The 18,860-nt window shown below is 35.5% G+C and overlaps 2 protein-coding genes across 3 annotated transcripts; both read right to left on the bottom strand.

Annotated features, from left to right (window-relative positions):
• Positions 1–651: 651 nt before the first annotated feature.
• LOC119070977 (solute carrier family 26 member 6-like) lies at positions 652–16,078 on the bottom strand. 2 transcript variants are annotated; one of them, XM_037175560.1, is made up of 11 exons: positions 15,728–16,078; positions 7,234–7,361; positions 7,015–7,173; positions 5,082–5,192; positions 2,594–2,703; positions 2,360–2,524; positions 2,046–2,298; positions 1,642–1,973; positions 1,313–1,585; positions 963–1,248; positions 652–895 (listed from the first exon to the last, which is right to left on the bottom strand). In XM_037175560.1, the coding sequence occupies exons 2-11, from the start codon at positions 7,349–7,351 to the stop codon at positions 756–758; spliced, it is 1,947 nt and encodes a 648-aa protein (XP_037031455.1). In that variant the 5' UTR covers positions 7,352–7,361; positions 15,728–16,078; the 3' UTR covers positions 652–755. The 2 variants fall into 2 exon arrangements, with proteins under 2 accessions (XP_037031455.1, XP_037031454.1); XM_037175559.1 differs by lacking the exon at positions 15,728–16,078 and adding an exon at positions 10,134–10,337.
• LOC119071014 (sialomucin core protein 24-like) lies at positions 13,624–17,676 on the bottom strand. The gene is made up of 2 exons (XM_037175612.1): positions 17,432–17,676; positions 13,624–15,391 (listed from the first exon to the last, which is right to left on the bottom strand). Exons 1-2 carry the CDS (start codon positions 17,502–17,504, stop codon positions 14,892–14,894), a joined length of 573 nt encoding a protein of 190 aa, XP_037031507.1. The 5' UTR covers positions 17,505–17,676; the 3' UTR covers positions 13,624–14,891.
• Between the last annotated feature and the right edge of the window lie 1,184 nt (positions 17,677–18,860).

Here is an 18,860-nt window from a genome sequence, read left to right as displayed (position 1 = left end):
TTTACTTCGTTTGTGCTCTTCTTCTCTGATCTTGGTACAAAATGTTTTATGAAAAAGTCAAGCGTTCGAATGCCGACTATGAGACGAATGATGGAAATAGTCTATTTTGATGACATTTCGGGGGAGAAAATGTCTATTTTCTCCCCTCTTGATGTGATGGGGAATAAAATAGAAATGTCACCTTTAGCTTTGTTTTTTGATGTTCGCTCTGCTCTGGCAGCAAAGACTCTTGTTGGAATTTCTTATAGGTGGATGGATATTCCTCGAGTATATATTGCGTTGTCGCCAAGGTTTTTTTTTGTTTCACGGATATTCAAGTCTGTTGCGCTTCAATCCTTCAATCTGCTACTTTTCTTTTGATTAAAGTACTTTCTGTTATTTGGTGGAAAATCTTCAAATACATTGGTTTTAACTTGCACTCTGCTATATTAGGGTATGAACACTTCAGTGGGTCGCTTATTTTTGAGATCATTGTCAACAGCACATGAATCAATCATAACAGAAAATCGCTTACGAGCTTGAGTTGCTGTCCATAAGCTCGATGGTTGTATCATAAACTCAATGTAAGCATAAAAGTCAGGAACAGTTAGGTATCACATGTGCAGATAGAATTCAAAGTTTCTTTTTATTTCTAAAATAAAAGCTTCTCAATGGGCGACTATTGATTTTAATTAACAAATAAATAGCGTCGGTCATTAGTGCAATGACTTAATATAAAATAAAAATTTCCCAAATCGTAACGATTTGAAAATGCGTTATAACGATGTGATAACACTGATTTGTACAAACGCCTCTTGCGCATGATGAACAGCATCGGAAACGGTTGGAAAGAATTTGAAATAACCATCCGCTGACTCTTTGAGGCCACACTTTTTCATAACTTCGTACACAGGACCTACAGTTAATTGACAATTGTGGTTTTAAAACGGAGAAGGAATACCACAAAGTGATAGAAAACTTACACGAACAACCACTGATGAATACAAGAATTTGGAGTTTGTTAAACTCTTTCACCAGTATTATCAATGATGTGACGCCGGATGGATCAATGTAACTTAACGCCGAAAAGTCCAATATTAGACATTTCAAATAAATTGGTTCATAGTTCTCAGACTTGAGCATCCGTTTCTTCTCTAACGCCAAATCAACGCCAATCTGTTCACAGAGATTCTTTTTGAATGCATTTCGAGATGCAAAATTTAAGCTGCCACAGTAGTGATAGATTTTTATGCCTGGAATTTCCTCAGCCTGAAAACAATTTTTTCTAGAAATCATTTGAACTAGTCTTCCAGTCTTGACGATCACAACTTACCACTTTGTACCGTTCAATGTCTAAGTAGAAATCGGTTTTCGGTATTTTTCCCAACAAGCATGTGTAGGGCTTCGATCCTCTGATGAAAATACAACTGACGCTCAATACAATTCCCACAGCGAGACCAATATCGATGGCTATGAAAACCACCGTAACGAATGTCCCAATCCACACTACAGCGTCCAAATGACTGAGCTTGTAAAATTTAATGAAATCCTTAGTTTGCAGTAGCATCCCCTTCAACGCGACGACGATAACGCTAGAAAGCACACACTAAGAACACGCAGAGTTATTTCCGATATGACAACACATGGCGTACAGTTCGATACCTTTGGCAGACATTCGAAGAATGGTCCACACCATAGCAGTACCAACGTTAAAATTGCACAAGATATTAGCGAAGCTACTTGTGTTCGCCCACCGACTGTTTGTTGAATGGTTGATCGGGAAAGGGAAGCGCTCACTGGAAAGCATGATAGAAATGATCCCACGACATTCGCACTTCCCATGGCAAGGAGTTCCTGATTGAAGTCGACCTCATAGCTCATTTTTTTAGCAAATATTAGAGCCATCGAAACGGAAACGGTGTATGAGACCATAGAAATTGTAAATCCACCAATAAGCAAATCTGACATTAAAGCCGTACTGGGTATTGTAATGTCTACAAGGAAAATATGTTCATTCGTATGTTAAGATTAGCTGGATTACGTCACTACAACGTTGCTAAAATTACTTGGAAATCCTGTTGGTATTTCGCCGATCGGCCGAATCTTGTAGTCGTCTATTATTGAGGTGTAAGTGGCCAATAATGTTCCTCCAACCACTACAATTAACTCAATGGGAACGGGAACGCGACATCGTTTTGCCAGAATTGGTTTCAAGATTTCATTGTTTAAAACAATCAGCAAAATCGTAGCGATCGATATTATAACGGCCAACCCGTTGTATTTCTTATCAATTAATTTTTGAAATAGTTCAATGACTGCCTGAAAATGATAACGAATAACTAGCGCACTTGGTATCCCATCGAAGGTATGTATAACTTACATAAACATTTTGGAAATTGGCATTTTCCTTCTTAAGCTCAATGCCAAACAAATCTTTAAGCTGAGATACGAGCACATGCAAAGCAGCTCCGGTCGTAAATCCAGAAACGAGCGTTTCGGACAGAAGAGATGATATGATTCCGAGACGAAGGATGTACATGGCCAGCTGTGGCAGTCGAGATGATAAATGCGTATGGAATGAAAACATATTTTCCTTAAATGATCACCAATTTACCTGAATAGTTCCAACGATAAGGCAAAGGGTAGTTGCTACTACAACGGGATCGTATGAGTCATGTGTCGATACTTCTTTGCCGATCATAATTGTAACAACGGCAAATGTACCTGTTATGAGTGTCAAGATATTAGTTTGAAGTGATTACAGTTTAACCTCTCACAGACGGCAAGCATATTATATTATATTATATCTTGGTCAAGGTGGCCACCTTTATTCCGTACATCACGAGTACGCTCAGGTAAATTTTCCGTAACAAATCGAAGGGTAATCGGTGTTCTTGTAAGAATGGTACGAGCATGTGGAAAGACCGATAACCGGTCTGAATGCGGTGAGAAACGGTGCTGCGACGATCAAGATCAGACGAAATGTAGATTCCCAGATATTTCGTCACGTTGACGACCTTCATTGTGTGGCCGTTGATCTGCACGCTGTCGGATAAAACAGGCTCCCTTCCTACAGGATCCCTCAACATAATGCTACACTTGTTGATATTGATGGACAACCCAATTCTCACTAACTCTTCTTCTAAAGCAGCGAGTATACACCCAGCTGAACGAAGGTTGTCGACGAGCACGATGATGTCATCAGCATAAGCTAGCAACAGAGGCAACTTGAAGGACGACAACGCTGGGTCGATGGATAACCGTCCACAGACGTTACGGATGGCATGGTTCATTATCAGTACGAAAATGTACGGAGATATCGGACATCCTTGCTTTATTCCCTTCCGCTTACGATACGCTTTGGTTCGGCGTTTCTCCCAGAGTATAGAAGTCCGTTCTTGTAGTATGGCACCGATGATGCGGTTCACGAGGAAGGCTGGAACGCCATAATCCACATAACGATTAAGATCTTAGCCTAAGACGATATGAATGCACAGCATATGTACATAAGTATGAAACGACGTCAGTAATGCGAGCTTGCGAAAACAAACATCAACACCGACTCGGGGCGACAGGTAACAATTATGTGTGCGAACAGGTAATCTCTATATTGAACGAGAAATGACAATATTATGAAAGTAGTTAGTCCGACCACATAGATCGAACGACGGTGGTTGAGTTAGTTACCTTGGCTCGTCCCTGGTATATAAGTCAAGGTAATACAAGTAGTGGCCCCACCACTGACAAAGTTCATCGTACACAAAGTGTCGGAGGTGAGAGGAAATGTGAGGTTGTTCTCTGGTGTACAATGAACCGCGTCTAGGAGAGAGAAAAGGGAGGATTAGGACCTGAATTTCATTCGTGATCATTCAAGTCAAAGTCCTCACGTCCAAATAATCTCATGGGTGAGCCCACAGGGGCAAGCTTGTTATTACAAAAGTCAAGTCAAGTCAAGTCAAGTCAAGTCACAGACGGCAAGCATATTAATAGTTTTACTGTTGAAACTATTACTTCATTTGATCGAAGATTTTCAGAGTTTGATTTCAGAAATCTTTTACTTAGTTTGTTGTAGACATGCTTTTTGCTATATAAAGCCTGCAATGTGTGGGATTCTAATCGTATCGAATTTTGAGACTTTTAAGGCTCGGGCATGATATCGTGGGAACTTGATAGTATTAAAAAAATGTTCTAGCAGAATGTAAAGCATTGACAGTTCTTCAATGTAGCTGAAAGTGCCGATAGTCAAGATGGTGGCCTAAAATCGAAAATTTTACCCTTTGCGTTTTCAATTATGTTTCTTATTTTATCATTTTTTTCGACAAAGAAGCTAAAATTTATTTAATTTTCATTTTTATTATAATTCGCTAATATGCCTTTCTGCATTTAATTTATCAACATCAGCTTATCCTAAACAGAAATATCAACAATCTTTAGACAGCATTCTATATCGAGTCACTGAATTTTATAGCAACTCTTGTTTTCTGTACATAATCCAGAAACTGAAAAAATAGACAAATAAAAAAGACGATGACTCGTCAGACAAATTCTATATTACGCGCCAATGAATTTATCTTAAGTCTTAGCGATATCATCATCATGAGAGGAAGTAATTTTCATTACGTCTTTGCCGCCCCATAAACTTGAAGATTAAGTGGTCTTACTGTGAAGCAAAATAATTGATGTTTGTGTTTAATTAACATTCTTAGAATTGTTCCAAATTTATATCAAAGTAACTCTAAAATAAGTTTTTCGCTTGCAACATCATTTCAGAAAACACTATCAGACCTACCATATAAAGTGTATCAGGCTCAGGAAGAGAATATTTTTGGAAAAACATTTTCCTATCCCATACTTTCTTGATTTTTTCCACATTTTCCTACAGTTTTCCAAATTTAAATTTAAAAAAATGAAAATTATGGAAAATTCAAGAAAGTGTTTTCCAAATGTTCACATAAAATGGTTTTGGGCAAATTTGTAAAGATGTTGGAGTGGGGGAAATTTACAAAAATATGGGAAAATATTTTTCCTAAAATAGTCCCTGATTTTATGGGGAGGTTACTCGTTACCAAACACAAAACTAATCAGTTAGATGATCTACTTACCCATTGAATTATGCCGCGACGTTCCAAAAATGCAATACATAATTACCGGAATGTACGCTGTATATATACCCAGCACAGGTGGTACTTTGGCAAGCGTTGCATATCCCAAACCTTGAAAATTAGAGAGATAGAAAAATGTGGAATTACAATAGAAATAGTAGAGAAAGGCCATGTCATGCCTAGTTGACACATTTTAATCTCTTAGTAAGTGTATCGCAACAAAACATTGAATCTACTACTTCATGTGTGTTAGTCTTTCGTTAGTCTTTGATACAATAAGTATTATGCACCTGTGTCCAAATGTTTATTTTTATCATTTTATCATTTTTTATGTGTCGATGCAAAGGTAAACCCAAACTCTCCCTCTCCGAGCTGATGCATAATATTAGTCTTACCACACAGAGACATTATTTTAATATTTTTAATCATGCTCTTCGCGATATACAAGAACAGAAGCCACAGCTCACCGCTTATTCTTGTCGTCGCTGTCGGTAACAGATTTAACATTTTTTAAAAAATGTTTTTAGCAGTTAATGCACTCGAATTCAATTTGAAATTATGTGAAGCATGAGGTATCATTACTTCTTCATTCTTTGAAAATGATTTAAATTTCTACGACGAGCTGTGGGCAGACTAACTTTTAAACCACTGCAGGTAATGAAAATTTGCAAAAACACACATGCACGCAGTATAGGAAATTCACCCGAAAGTTGGGTTTTTGTGATCGGCTGTGGGTTTGCATAACCTTCAGTGTTGATATGCTTTGACTACGACACCCAAAAATTATAATAAATTGTCTACTCCATTACCCTCAATTATCAAGTTGTACAACATCAAAATATCACTGGAGCCGCGTCAGCGTTATCGTTATATCAACTGTGGTTGCATAGAAACGAAGGTAACATTTCAAAGGTAAACGTTCTCATTGTTACTACCGAGATATTTACCGCTCACAAATTCGGATAATAACAATATCATCGATGCAGATACGGAAAACCGTATAAAGAACAATGGCACTATCTTCCTGATTTCCCCAGCGCGATCAAATATTATTATTTTAGTCAACGGACTTTTATTTGCAATGTCAATATTTTGTGTACACCACACACAGCACTTGTTTGTCTGTTGATCCCGGGGAAATAATCAATATTTTTTTATTCGGATGTTTCTATAGACTAAAGAATTTCCAGCGGTTAAATATTTAAGTTAGAGCCGTGCCTCTTCATTGAGATGTGTTACTACGTGGAGACAATGATTTTTTTTTCATGGTTATTATTTTGAGATCATTGTTACAACATCGTTAACTGCGTACGTAATGGAATATTTCTAATAATAGAAACGCAAAACCAATATTTAAGAGTTGTGGTGCAGTCGGTGGAAGTTTTTGTATTTTCACAATCTTTTTATTGGACATACTTTGCAGCCGGTCTAAAAACTCGGTTGTTGTGGGGTATCGATATATGAGTTTCTAGGCGAAATTGAATTCTCCAATTTGATGCTGAACTGATGCCTCTTCCATAACATCAAATCAATCAATTGATACCACAAAATCTTTTACTTCAATACCTGATAGGTCAGTTTGTGACCAAATTTTGACCCGAACTTGTTTTGATGTTTTGGGTCAGACTTGAACCCCACCTGAAACCTGAAAGACTTAATCAGATCGACAAGTTCAGATTGGGTTGACCTGATGGGTTTGACGTTTTTTGAGCTTGTTATCGAAGAAATGATCAACCTGGAACAACCTGATTTTTTCAGGTCACGCTCGTGTTGAAATTCTTTCCCGATCCAAACAAACTGAACATTCATGTCCACAAGTACACAACAAACCACTTCTCTAATGGCCTGGGGGCTACATAAGGTAACACAAGCTAGACACAACGCTTGTCGATAACAGATGATACAGTAATTTAACTTATCAGGAAAAACTCACTCTGCGGAATATGCATCACAGCAACTGTACAACCGGCAATGACATCGCCAAATAAATCTTCTTTTATATTGTAATGTGACAGCCACACAAAAATGGGAAAAGTCTTCAGGAAAAATTTTTTCGGCTGGATTTTACTGCAAACCATTGATTTGATCGATTCTGTCGGTGAAACGAAATTTCAATGCAGATATAACCCACTCTTCCCATTTTTAAATTTACCATTATTTTCCGGCTTGGAGTACCTTAGTTCGGTGTTTAGCTGTTCTTGTTCGTAGTATTTCCTCTCGACTTTCAAAACTTGTTCATTTTGTGATGATGACGATGATTTTACTGTCATCTTGTCCTAACTGGAAATAAAAACGATTAGTACGGTGGATGATGATTTGAATCATTTTACGTCGTGATGATTGTACCCTAACTTGTTTAGTATTTTAGAAATATATTGTTCTGCTATTTTGTTCTACATGATGGTCTGTAACTTATGTGAAAACGATCTACTCATTTCCCGGAGGCTTAGTGAGTAGAACCACTTACGTAAATGTTTCGAACTTAGTATTTTGCTTTGTGTGGTTGCTGGTCGAGTCGAAGGCAAAATAAATAGTTACAAACAAGGACAATGTTAAATTTAAGGTAACACCCGTGAGTTATGTAGAATTTTACACCTACCTTAAGACTAAACAAAAACTTAATGAAATAAATCAAAAACTCAGTCCCACCTTGTAATGGCGCTTTGAATTGTGTGACACCAATTACATAATTGAATTGAACTAGGTGAATGATGAACATTAACAATGTGCTTAGGAAAAAACATTTTTATGTTTTAATTGATGTTTAAGGCGAGAACACAGATCGTGAAAAATTCATGAAAAATTCTTGCAAAATCAGAGTTTACATCAAGCGTTTTAAAAGTATTGACAGATAATGTATGAGACAAATGCCAAATATTTTTCTCGCTTGATGTAAACTCTTGTTTTGCAAGCATTTTTCATGTCTTTTCGAACTGTGCACTCGCCTTTAGTACACAGTTCTCGTGACACAGTGCAAAAAGTCTGAAAAATAAGGGTTTACATCAGGTTTACATCAAACATGAAAAATATTTGATAGATGTCCCATACATTTAATGTCAATATTTTTCAGTAACTAAAACTATAACTAGATTATGCGAATATAGCGAAGAATTTCTTTTGAAAGTGGCATGACCACTCTGTTGGAGAATCCACTAAAATGATAGGAAAAGTAAATTTTCTTCACTAAAAGTTCGTGTCACAGCAACGCACTTCAAGCATGAGTGGTACTCTAAATAGGGTACTGAAACTGGACAGTGTATCGAACAAATTTTGGCACTGTAAAAAAATTCGGACACTTTACATACAAAGTATTCTATTTGACAGCTGTCATTAATAGCACTTTTGCTTGAAGTGCATTGATCACAGGTAAAATTAATATTTTGACATTAAATTACAAAAAAGTAAAAGAAAGCTAAGAAGTGTTCTCTAACAATGGAAGTTTTAATGGTATATATACTGTAGTTTAGGTGTTTTCGTTGTTCAAGCAAAATTTTAACCGACAAGTAACTAAACTGTTAAAGCTCAGAATCTAAATGCAAGTCCAAAAGGTCGATTCAGTACTTCAACGAAATGGTAACAGTTGTTGAATTTTAAGAAAAAAGAATTTTTGCACGATTTTTAAAAGAATGCAGGAAATTTTGTACGAAATTGTTTACAATTGGTAGAACAAAACAAACAACACTTTTTTGCCGAGTTTAATATTTCCGAGTATTGTAGGTAATTTGAATTGCTTCGAAATGATTCAGTTTTCGGTTACAATATACTATGACAATGTTTCCATCAAAGCCAAAAAGGAAACATTGTCCCTAATGTCTAATCAGTATATCAAAATAGCAATGCGGTTTGTTCGATTCGATTAGAACAATATGAATCGAAAGAGTTGCATACCTAATTCACACTGGTTTTATCTAGTTTGTTACATCGATTCTACGTTTTCTAATTGCTGTATACTGATGTTAAACCTGCAATAAAGATGACTTTTATAAACCGCACTCGGAATCACATATGTTTTACGATCACTAAAATAATTATTTCTAGCGACGTAATTTCGGTGGAAATTCGTGAACTTGAGATGAAGCCTAAACTTGACGTCTGAGTAACATTAGTACATTGACGTCAGCGGAAAATTATGCTGCTTAAGTTCTACGAAATTTTTTATTGAAAACGTTTCTTTTATGACTACGGCCTGCACCATAGATAAAAGAGAATGTGTGATCTAATACCAATTACAGGTGAGTGTAATACGTATACAGTTGCTACCATATCTTTGGGTAGGGTCTTTGACAAAGATTCTTTGTAGTTAGAATTGGGTATATTAAGTGTTAGGTGTAGTTATGCTAGCGGAAAAGTGAGATCCCACATATTTTATGATTTCAGAGTTGTTGTGGTTTGTAATCGTTCCCACAAGTTTAGGCGCGTGAAAAATGTAAGAAAATAAAAATCTAGATATTCATTAATTAACCGAAATTTATGTGTTACTAGTTAGAAAACACAGCAACACTAATCAGAAAATATTTCACTTTTCCGCCTTTTCCGTCTTCAAATTTGAGTTTGGTAATCATTTCATGTAATGAACTGTAAGGTAATAAGACCACATTCGAATATATTAATAAAAGCCTATCGTTACATTGTCGGACCGACAACGTAAGAAATCGTGGAATATAGATTGCTCAAAACATGAATACTCTACAACTTTGTCTTTTGATAGTTTAGTATTACAGACAAAGTCAGAATATTTGAATAATTCGGTAAATTAGGTTTTTTGAATTTTTTTAGAATATTTGCGAAATTTCACAAGAAACTTTCTTTAAAAGTTATCAATTGAGCTTTTAAATTGTCCATTTCGTAGGTCCACTCAAATTATGTTAACAACTTGAAGTACCAGATTTAGTCACTATAACAAACTCTACTGTCACGTCTAATTAACTCTGGAATCCAGAGTCTGGATAGAAGATGTGGATTACAACAGTCTCCAAAGTAGTTTTTCTAGCTGATCCTATCTTCGAAAACATCTTTGCCAGACTGATATTTGTCTCTCTAAGGAGCTCTCACCTGGCTATTTTCTTTCTTTTTAGAAACACGAAACTTTCACTTTTTGTAACTAATAAAACTTTGTTATTTTACATTTAATGTCTTAGTACACCCAATATTTATGTAACAAAACAAAAATCTACGCAAATTGTTCCTCTCTTCGCAACAGTCAAAATCAAAGATTTTCCACTCACAATGTAGCACTGTGGCCTCGCGATCGGTTTCTGTTTTATGCTGGAATCCTGCCATATATTTATATAATCAATTTTGATTTTAAATCTCTTATCAGCTATGATCACTATCTGCTGTTGATAAAGTTCGAATAGGAGAACAACATTCGTATATTATCTGATTATTATCGTCGCGAAAAGATGCGAGCGAATATCTTTACAATTAATTAGCATCACATAAGATGTTGTTCATTAGGAACCTTGGCTTATGCATTTTTAACTAATGTTAAGCCACAGCACTTTGTGGTTGGCAAGTAATGAAAAATGGTTTCCTGACCCAGAGAGAGATGAGAAATGTTTATATCACGACATGCAACAAAAAGACATTTAATATTTAAACATTAGCGCAACATGAATTATGATTTATTTATAAAAATGTCCTCACACGTAAACTTTTATGTATAAAAGTCGTACTGATATCTAAATAAAAACTTTCATTATGGGCAGAAAGTCACGGAGAGCTGAAAGAAATTTCCTGTTCTTAGAAATGTTAGTGGATTTTAAGAAGACAGCAGTGCGACGAGTAAGAGTGACATAGAATTATCATAGTCGTAGTGGTAGTGGAGACTGTGACGCAGTTCCTCCCAATAAAAAGAAAAATCACGTTATTTCACATTTAAGGGTTAAGAACAGTTCGATGGATTTTGTATGATGGCTTCCACAAATTTGAACGGTTCGGATAGATTCTCTGAAATAGTCTGAAAAATCATTCTGTTTTTCGATTGAATCTCGACTGTCCAATTTTACGATCTCCAGCAATTTGTGATAGAAAATTTTTTGGACTTGAAGCAGATGTAGAGCGTCGCGAGCTTGCTACATTTTGATAACATCACATGGTAAGGAAACAATATTAACAAGGTCCCTTCTATTTTTGCTATTTGCATCCTATTTTAGCATCGACTTAGTTCAACTCGTTTTTTATCGTGAGAAAGTTGAGTTGCACGTTGGACTGACCTCCTTCCTCTGTCAGAATGTAACGTCATTTGTGCATAGCCAATTCTGTTATCTTTTTTCATTTTTCCGTCTTTTTCACATTTTTAAGTCTTTCATTCGGGAGCCCTACTTACCGGCGACTTTCCCAACCGGCTGTCTCAATCAAAAAATAAAGACCTCGTTGAACAGCTGAACTATCTTGGAAAGACTAAATGGTGATGATGTATCGTCGTATCTTGACATCCTTTATCAACTTCATCCTTTATTCACATACTTGCCTACATTATGCCAGGCCCGGACTGGCCATATGGTGAATTCGGGGAATTCCCGATGGGCCTTTTGGATTTTTGTATGAGAATTTTTAATTTGTGGGCCTTTTTAAATTGAGTTGCATGGAGCCCCCGATGGGCTTTTTCGAGCCAGTCCGGTACTGCATTATGCAAAGAATCAAAATCCTTACCCCAAATGCGGAATAACAAAAAAGACCAACAACGCAAACTTATCATTTAAAAATTTCCTTTTATTTGCTTCTACGAATTTTCAGATCTTGTACAATTCAAAAAAAAGGCGAACCAATTCAACTTAATCGAAATGAAGTAATTTTTTAACATTCAGAGATGAAGAAGATATTCAATATTTTGGTTGTCATATTTATGTGTAAGATATTATCGGTTATAATATTTTTAAGTTGTTTGAATTTATAAATGATTCAATCAAGTAAATGTCTAGAAAGGATGGATAATTTTTTGTCAAATGAGCTAATCAAATGAATGCATTTTAACATTTCTAATTAAATATTGTTTTTATAAGAGCACTTTCCATCCGTTTTTTTTTACTTTCCATTTTGGTTTTCCTTATCTCCTGTTCTTTATTCGTTTTTTTTGTTTGTTTACATTTAAATATATAATTTTTTTTACCTCTACTCTTATAATCATAGTTTTCACAAATTTTTCTTCTTTTTATTTTTTATTAATTGGAAATTAAAGTTTTTTTTCCTTCTACTTATGACTTATACAGTAGGCGAAGAAAGTAAGATAACATAAGATCTAAATAAAGTATGAAATTATGGTTTAAGACTTATAGATTAGATTCTAAGGAATAGAGTTTTTGAAAAAAAAATGATTTTGGCAAAAGAAGACGCAAAATATGTCTTTTTGTAGTGCAGCTATGCAGGGCATATTTTAAAGGAATTACTGTGAACAGACAATTCCATTCCAATTCTCTTCATTCATTTCACATGACTTGATTCACAAATTCCACTGAGTATAAAATTTGAATACAGTGAACGACATCTCAAATGTCTCACTGTCATTTTTTTCGGAGAATGTCATTGTGAATTTGCAATGACACAATAAAATTCTCAGAAAAATTTTACAGTGAGACATTTGAGATGTCGTTCACTGTAATTGTTTTTCAAAACGGGGGATGTCATTTAGAACGAAAATGGTTGTTTCTCACTTCAATTTCTAATCTTTCTCTTCTTAGACTTTCATTGATTTTCAGCATAAAGAAAAAGTGGAATCTGGTACTTATTTCGTTCAAAGTGTCACCTAATATTTGCTACAGGAACTTTTAACTCATTTGTTTTACCATACTTTTCGTTATATAATTGCCGGCGGTTGTCGTTTATTTTTGTGATATCGATGTGGATAACAGGTGTTAAAAAGGTGTTAATAGGGCTGTGTCTTTCTCAGAGTAATTATACCACGAGTGGAGATTCGTACGACGAAATGTGGTCCAACATTATTATTTGTATAAGACTGATTTATTATTGGGCTTCGGCCTGTTAATTGGTCTATAAACGATGAAAATAAATAATAATAAAAATAATTAGTTTGTATAACATAGCCATTTCGTATAATATTACACCAACACTTGTATGCTTTGACGCTTTTGATAGTAAAATTTGCCCTCTTAATTAAGTGGACAAACACATACCAATAAACATTTCATGTTGAGACCACATATTTTACGTAATTTTGTTCGAAATTTCCCCTCTAGATATAATTACTCTTTATTTTCTCAAAAACTAATTCAAAATTCGTTAATTTTCATGAAAAAATGTTATCTACAAGTTAACCTTTTCTAAACGGCTATTCATGTTATTGACAACTACATCAAACATGTATCATCGTTTTTATAGATTAGATAAGGCTAAGGACACATATTACTATCAAACATTACGCGGTAAATTAAAACAAAAGAAGTAGCAGATTCGTAGCATCTATAATGCACGGATGTAGCCCAGTAATCGATGGTATAAGGGTTTCTACCACCAAAAATGTTTCACACCAAGATATTTTGTTGATGTTGTCAACGTAAAACGCAATACGTATATGCTCAAATGATTTGTCTAACTTTGCCTAAATTCCTTAATATTTCTTTATTTTCTATAATTTATCGGCTCCATGTACATAAGAAATGTTGATTTGGAAATGTTATCTGAGTACCGGCAAGAGAACCTATTTTCAGCAGATTTATTTGCTCACTTTAGCTTTACATAGCGGCTGAAAAGAGGCTTAATGCAAACTTGTCTTCTCTGTCGTAATGGGAACAACAGCTTTCACTAGGTCTTTCGCGTGGCTTTGCGATGCTACGTGATTTTCTAAAATTTTGACAGAATTTATCAACGCCTTATATTGTCACGGGGCCTCAGATTAAGAAATATTTCGCTAATTATCACCCAAGTTCAACAAATTTAGTGATTTTTGTTAGTGCAATTTGGTGAAATATTGCTCATTATTAGGATCTGGGCCATTCCGACCACGAGAATTTTCATGATAAATTTCAGAAATCTTTATCCACAATTTGACAAAACGATTTCTTGAAAGTAGATTCCTCTTCTGCTTGGGCCTTCTGTTCCGTACCTTGTCTTACAAGGATATCAATTGATAACGAAAAATTGTGAGAAAATGAGAAGAAATTTCAGAAAACTGCGAAATTTCGAGAAAATTGTTCCTTACAAATATGCCCTGGATGTTCAACGAAACGAATATTTCGGTTTAAAATATTCACAAAAAAGACATTTAATATTCTGCCTTTGGGAACATCAATATGTTTAGTATGAAGTGGATGTGTAAATTGTCTTACTAACTCTTTTTATTGAAATCAACGTTCATGTTTAGTGAGATTGTACATTTTTAGTGTTAAAATCAATTACAATTGCAGCAGCACTAATTTGATAAATTAACTTTTTTCCATTGCATACATATTCAAGTGAAGATTGTACAATAATATTTGCGTGTGTGTGAGATATTCTTCATTTAGGATTATACATTTTTTGTATTTTTTGTTTTGCAAAACATTTATAATCAGAAAATAATAGTAAAAATCAGACCTAATTATTTCCACCCCGAAAAACAACAAACGAAAATCATTTTTTGAGCGTTCACATTAAAGATTCAGATCGTTAAATAAAAAAAAACGGAAATTAATCGAAACCGAAAACATAACCGAACCAAAGCCCGTTGCAGATGATTGTACAAAAAAATCAAATTTTAAAATAAACAAATCGGAAAAAATTGGGGAAAATCTACTCGCTCAGAATTTTCTCTTTTCTTTTATCGAAATTTTCATTTCATTGAAATTCATCTGCAACATATTCGAACTCTAACCCTTATAGGGTGTGATAATTACGTTCTGTTCGCGATTTGTAGAATTTCCATACAACGAATGAGATTGCAATCAAACCAACGGTCAATACGATGCCACCGATAAATGATGGACCGTCGAAGCGACGACACGGTATTGGCTCCGGTTTTGGAGTCGGAGGTGCCGGAGTTGTCGTTGAAGTTGATGGTGTCGGTGTCGGTGGTGTTGTTGGTGTAGGGACGGGAGTTGTTGAAGTGGTTGTACTTGTTGTCGGGGTTGACGGAGTTGTAACCGTGGTGGTGTCGGGAGCTTTTGTAGTAGTGGTTGGTGGATCAGTGGTTGTGTCCGGAGCCTTTGTAGTAGTTTTTGGCGGATCAGTGGTTGTATCCGGACCTTTGGTAGATGTTGTAGATGGCGGCACTGTCGTATCTTGGCTAATTGGATTAACCGGTTCAGAGGCCTGATCTGGGGTCACTAATTCATAGCTAACTTGTTGATTCACTTTACTTGGTTCAATAGAAATATCTAGAAAATAAAACGACAATTCGTTGAAAGCGTAAGAGAGAACCGTAACCGTGTGCATTGTACATTGGTCGGATGCTGTTGAACTGTTGAACAGGTGGAACTGAGTGGCCGGACAGGACGAATGGAATTTTCATAATATCGCAATATTCGAAGGATATAAGAGAATCAAGAATTCTTGAACCTACACCGTCGGTGGGAACATATAATAATTATAATGAACTACACGATTTGGTCGTTTATGTAAATGGTTATGGAATTGATTTACAGCGGGTCGAATTCTGATGTGTAGAAAATACGTGGGAAAACAAACCAATAAAAACATTCAACTCAACTCACCGTGGTAATATTCCGATATCCCAATGTATTTCGTAAAAACAAAACAAAATCACTTAGTTCTCGTCTAAATGATTGATATCAAATAGGCACCCCCCTTTCCCAAAGCCAGTCAATACGATCACTAATTTCGAGTTAACAAATGACACTAACAGGCAGGTTATACAGAAAAACAGGCTCCTTTGTGTTCATTGCTTTGATTTATTTGTACAGAGACAAAGGCATCCAGAAACTCCAGCAGCAAGAAAATCGACAAAAAAGAGTAGCAGAAGCGGAAACTACAAAAACTCGACGTCGCTAAATAAACATGAACGTAACATCACATTGTGACATCCATGAAAACGTATATTCTGGTCGAAAAAATCGAAATTACATTGTCAAACACATGACATGATCCCAACCATGAGGTCTGATGGAATTCGAAGTCCCCACAGGATGAATTCTCGATTCTCAATTTTCTTTCAAGTTTTTGTGACGATTTTTCAGATTAAATGAAATTGTGTTTCGTCCTCTGCTACTCCCGGCATTTCAACATAAGGTGGGATATTATAATGGTTCATGAACATCGTGATGTTATTTGGTTCATAAATTATTGCCTATACATGAAGTATGAGGGTCTAACCACCAGTATTACACATTCGAATCATTGTGTGTATACTATTCGTATATGAAACTAAAACTAGATCTACATCATCACGTATATACCTACACGTCACAGATTGTACAATATATATCGTAACAATATGGCGGCATATTTATTTACCGAAACCCATATGGGGGTGCTCCGGGGTGTTCTAATTATTGTCGTATATTTAACCCTCTCTTGAAACCGAGCAAAATGAATATGTGCGATTTCCACTTGAACGGGGAACGCAGATCATTAAAATGTTTTCCGTAATGTTTACATGGACGTGTAATATGGCGTATTCGATTGCGTGTGTCACAGCCGTACGGCTCTGAATTTAGTGGGACAATACGCATCAATGACATCATAATTATTGTGTGTTTGGCGGAATGTTGGGTTTTAATTGATATGAACGCTGGCAAAACCGACTGGTTCGTATAACATATCGTTCTGAAGCTGTGAACTTGTTAATTTGATTTGAAGGACTGTGTGTCACTTCATGGAATAAAATCAATAAAATTAATGCAAATTCATATTTGATGACTCAAGATTGACGAGCTGTTTTTATTAAAAATGTACAGCAAGGCACAACAAAAAGGTTCACCGTATGCCGCTTCAAGTCGTTATACGAAATTGAATTAAGTAAATTGCAATTAAGTGGACAATTTATTTCAATATAATCTGCTAACGCATCGAGTTATAGCACGTTTTAAAGCGACACTTTATTATTTGGATGGTAATCGTTTTTTGTTTGTATCGAAAACGGCCGAAATGCAGAGTACAACAATAAACACTGAGGTCTGAATTCCATTCTAAGTAACAGATTTGAATAGACCATATTGTAGGCGTAATTCTCTTATCACAAAAACCATGTCCGGTTTTTGAATAGAGAGACGTATAAAACAAACGTTGCACAAATTCATTTGCATTGTTAAAAAGGAAAATCAATTCATAGTTCATCGCGACCAGATACAATGTACAAATGCACTTCAATGTGGACGATTTATTCAATTAACACGTACGTCAATCCAGTACGTAATAATGATAAATTCGATAAGAATTTCCAAACAAAAGAATTTTACCTCTTTGCGGTGCACAGTTTCCAATGGCAAGGACAAATAGGAAAATTACAACTTTATTCAGTTCCACACTCATTGTTTTTGATTTTTTTAATTTCTAGCGTACGATAATTACTTAAATACTAAGCTTTAAACCTTTCTTTGGTAGCTAATGACACGGATGATTTTTTTTGTGGAAAAAAAAACTTAGAACTGCGAAGTACAAATAAATCACAATCGACGATATTTTTCTTTTTCGAATATGTCACTTTTTGACAACTCTGTAAAGTCGCGATCTGGAGTGTGTTCCATAATCGAACATGGCGAGTTAATTTAATGCTCGGAACATTATCAAACGACCACATCAATATTTGAAATATTTATCTTGGTACAATAGAGTATTATGATCTGAGCGATAAAACCGAAGATTATTTAATTATAACTTGCTTGGGGTACTTGTCAAAGTATTTGCTTTTCTTTCAACATGTATGTGAGTGAGAAGACCGAAGATCAGTTTATTAGCCCCGTACGAAGTAAAAGGGGCTAATAGGATTACGATGCCGTGTGTAATTGATGGAATTCGAAGCAGACGGTAAGGGCAAAGTGTTTGCCTATGTTCATAGATAACGAATCCGCAATAAAAATTTTGTCTGTCCGTCCGTCCGTCCGTCTGTCTGTCACGTCGATATCTTGAGTAAATCAAATCCGATTTCAAAAATTTTTTTTTCCCTGAAATATAGTCGAAATAGTGAGGCTAAGTTCGAAGATGGGTAATTTTGGGTCGACCCCTCCCGAGCTGGGGCCCCATAACTGATTTAACGTTTTCCGAAGATATCTGCGGTCATTCAAAGGCTAAACATGTAAGTGATACGTCAAATAAAAGGTATTTACAATACCGATCGACAAAAAAAAGTTTATGGAAATCAGATGATTGACTCGTTAGTTAGACCCCTTGGAGTGAACTAGGTACAGGGTGGCAAGCCGTTTTTGCTTGTAGGTTGGCCAAATTTGAACGGATTTCGATGGATTTTGCTTTATTAGATAGGTATTGATAGGTACAGCCAAACTACTGTTACTACAATGAAATTTTATTTTTTGAGGTTAGCTTTGTAATTTTGACAGTTTACTTGAGAGAAGAAATCGCTATTTTACAATGATATGTCATACGAATTGTCACATTACTGTCAAATTTCATCCATAGAGATAGCCTAAGGTTATTAACAGCATAAATTTTTATATGAAAATCGATCTCTGTGGATGAAATCGTGTCCGTTCGGCCAGTGAAAATTCATGTTTACAGTTACTTGGAACAAACCTACATAGTATTATGATGCAATGAGAAACTTTCTGTGGTGAAGTGACAGTTTTGACATTGACATATTTGACATCTGAAAAATTTCGTCATAACTTCAACTGAAAACGTGAACTGTACGCAAAACTTGTCTTTAAACAA

This window comes from Bradysia coprophila (assembly GCF_014529535.1).
Source record: "Bradysia coprophila strain Holo2 chromosome IV unlocalized genomic scaffold, BU_Bcop_v1 contig_106, whole genome shotgun sequence".
Lineage (NCBI taxonomy): Eukaryota > Metazoa > Arthropoda > Insecta > Diptera > Sciaridae > Bradysia > Bradysia coprophila.
This window is presented reverse-complemented; position numbering and strand designations above follow the sequence as displayed.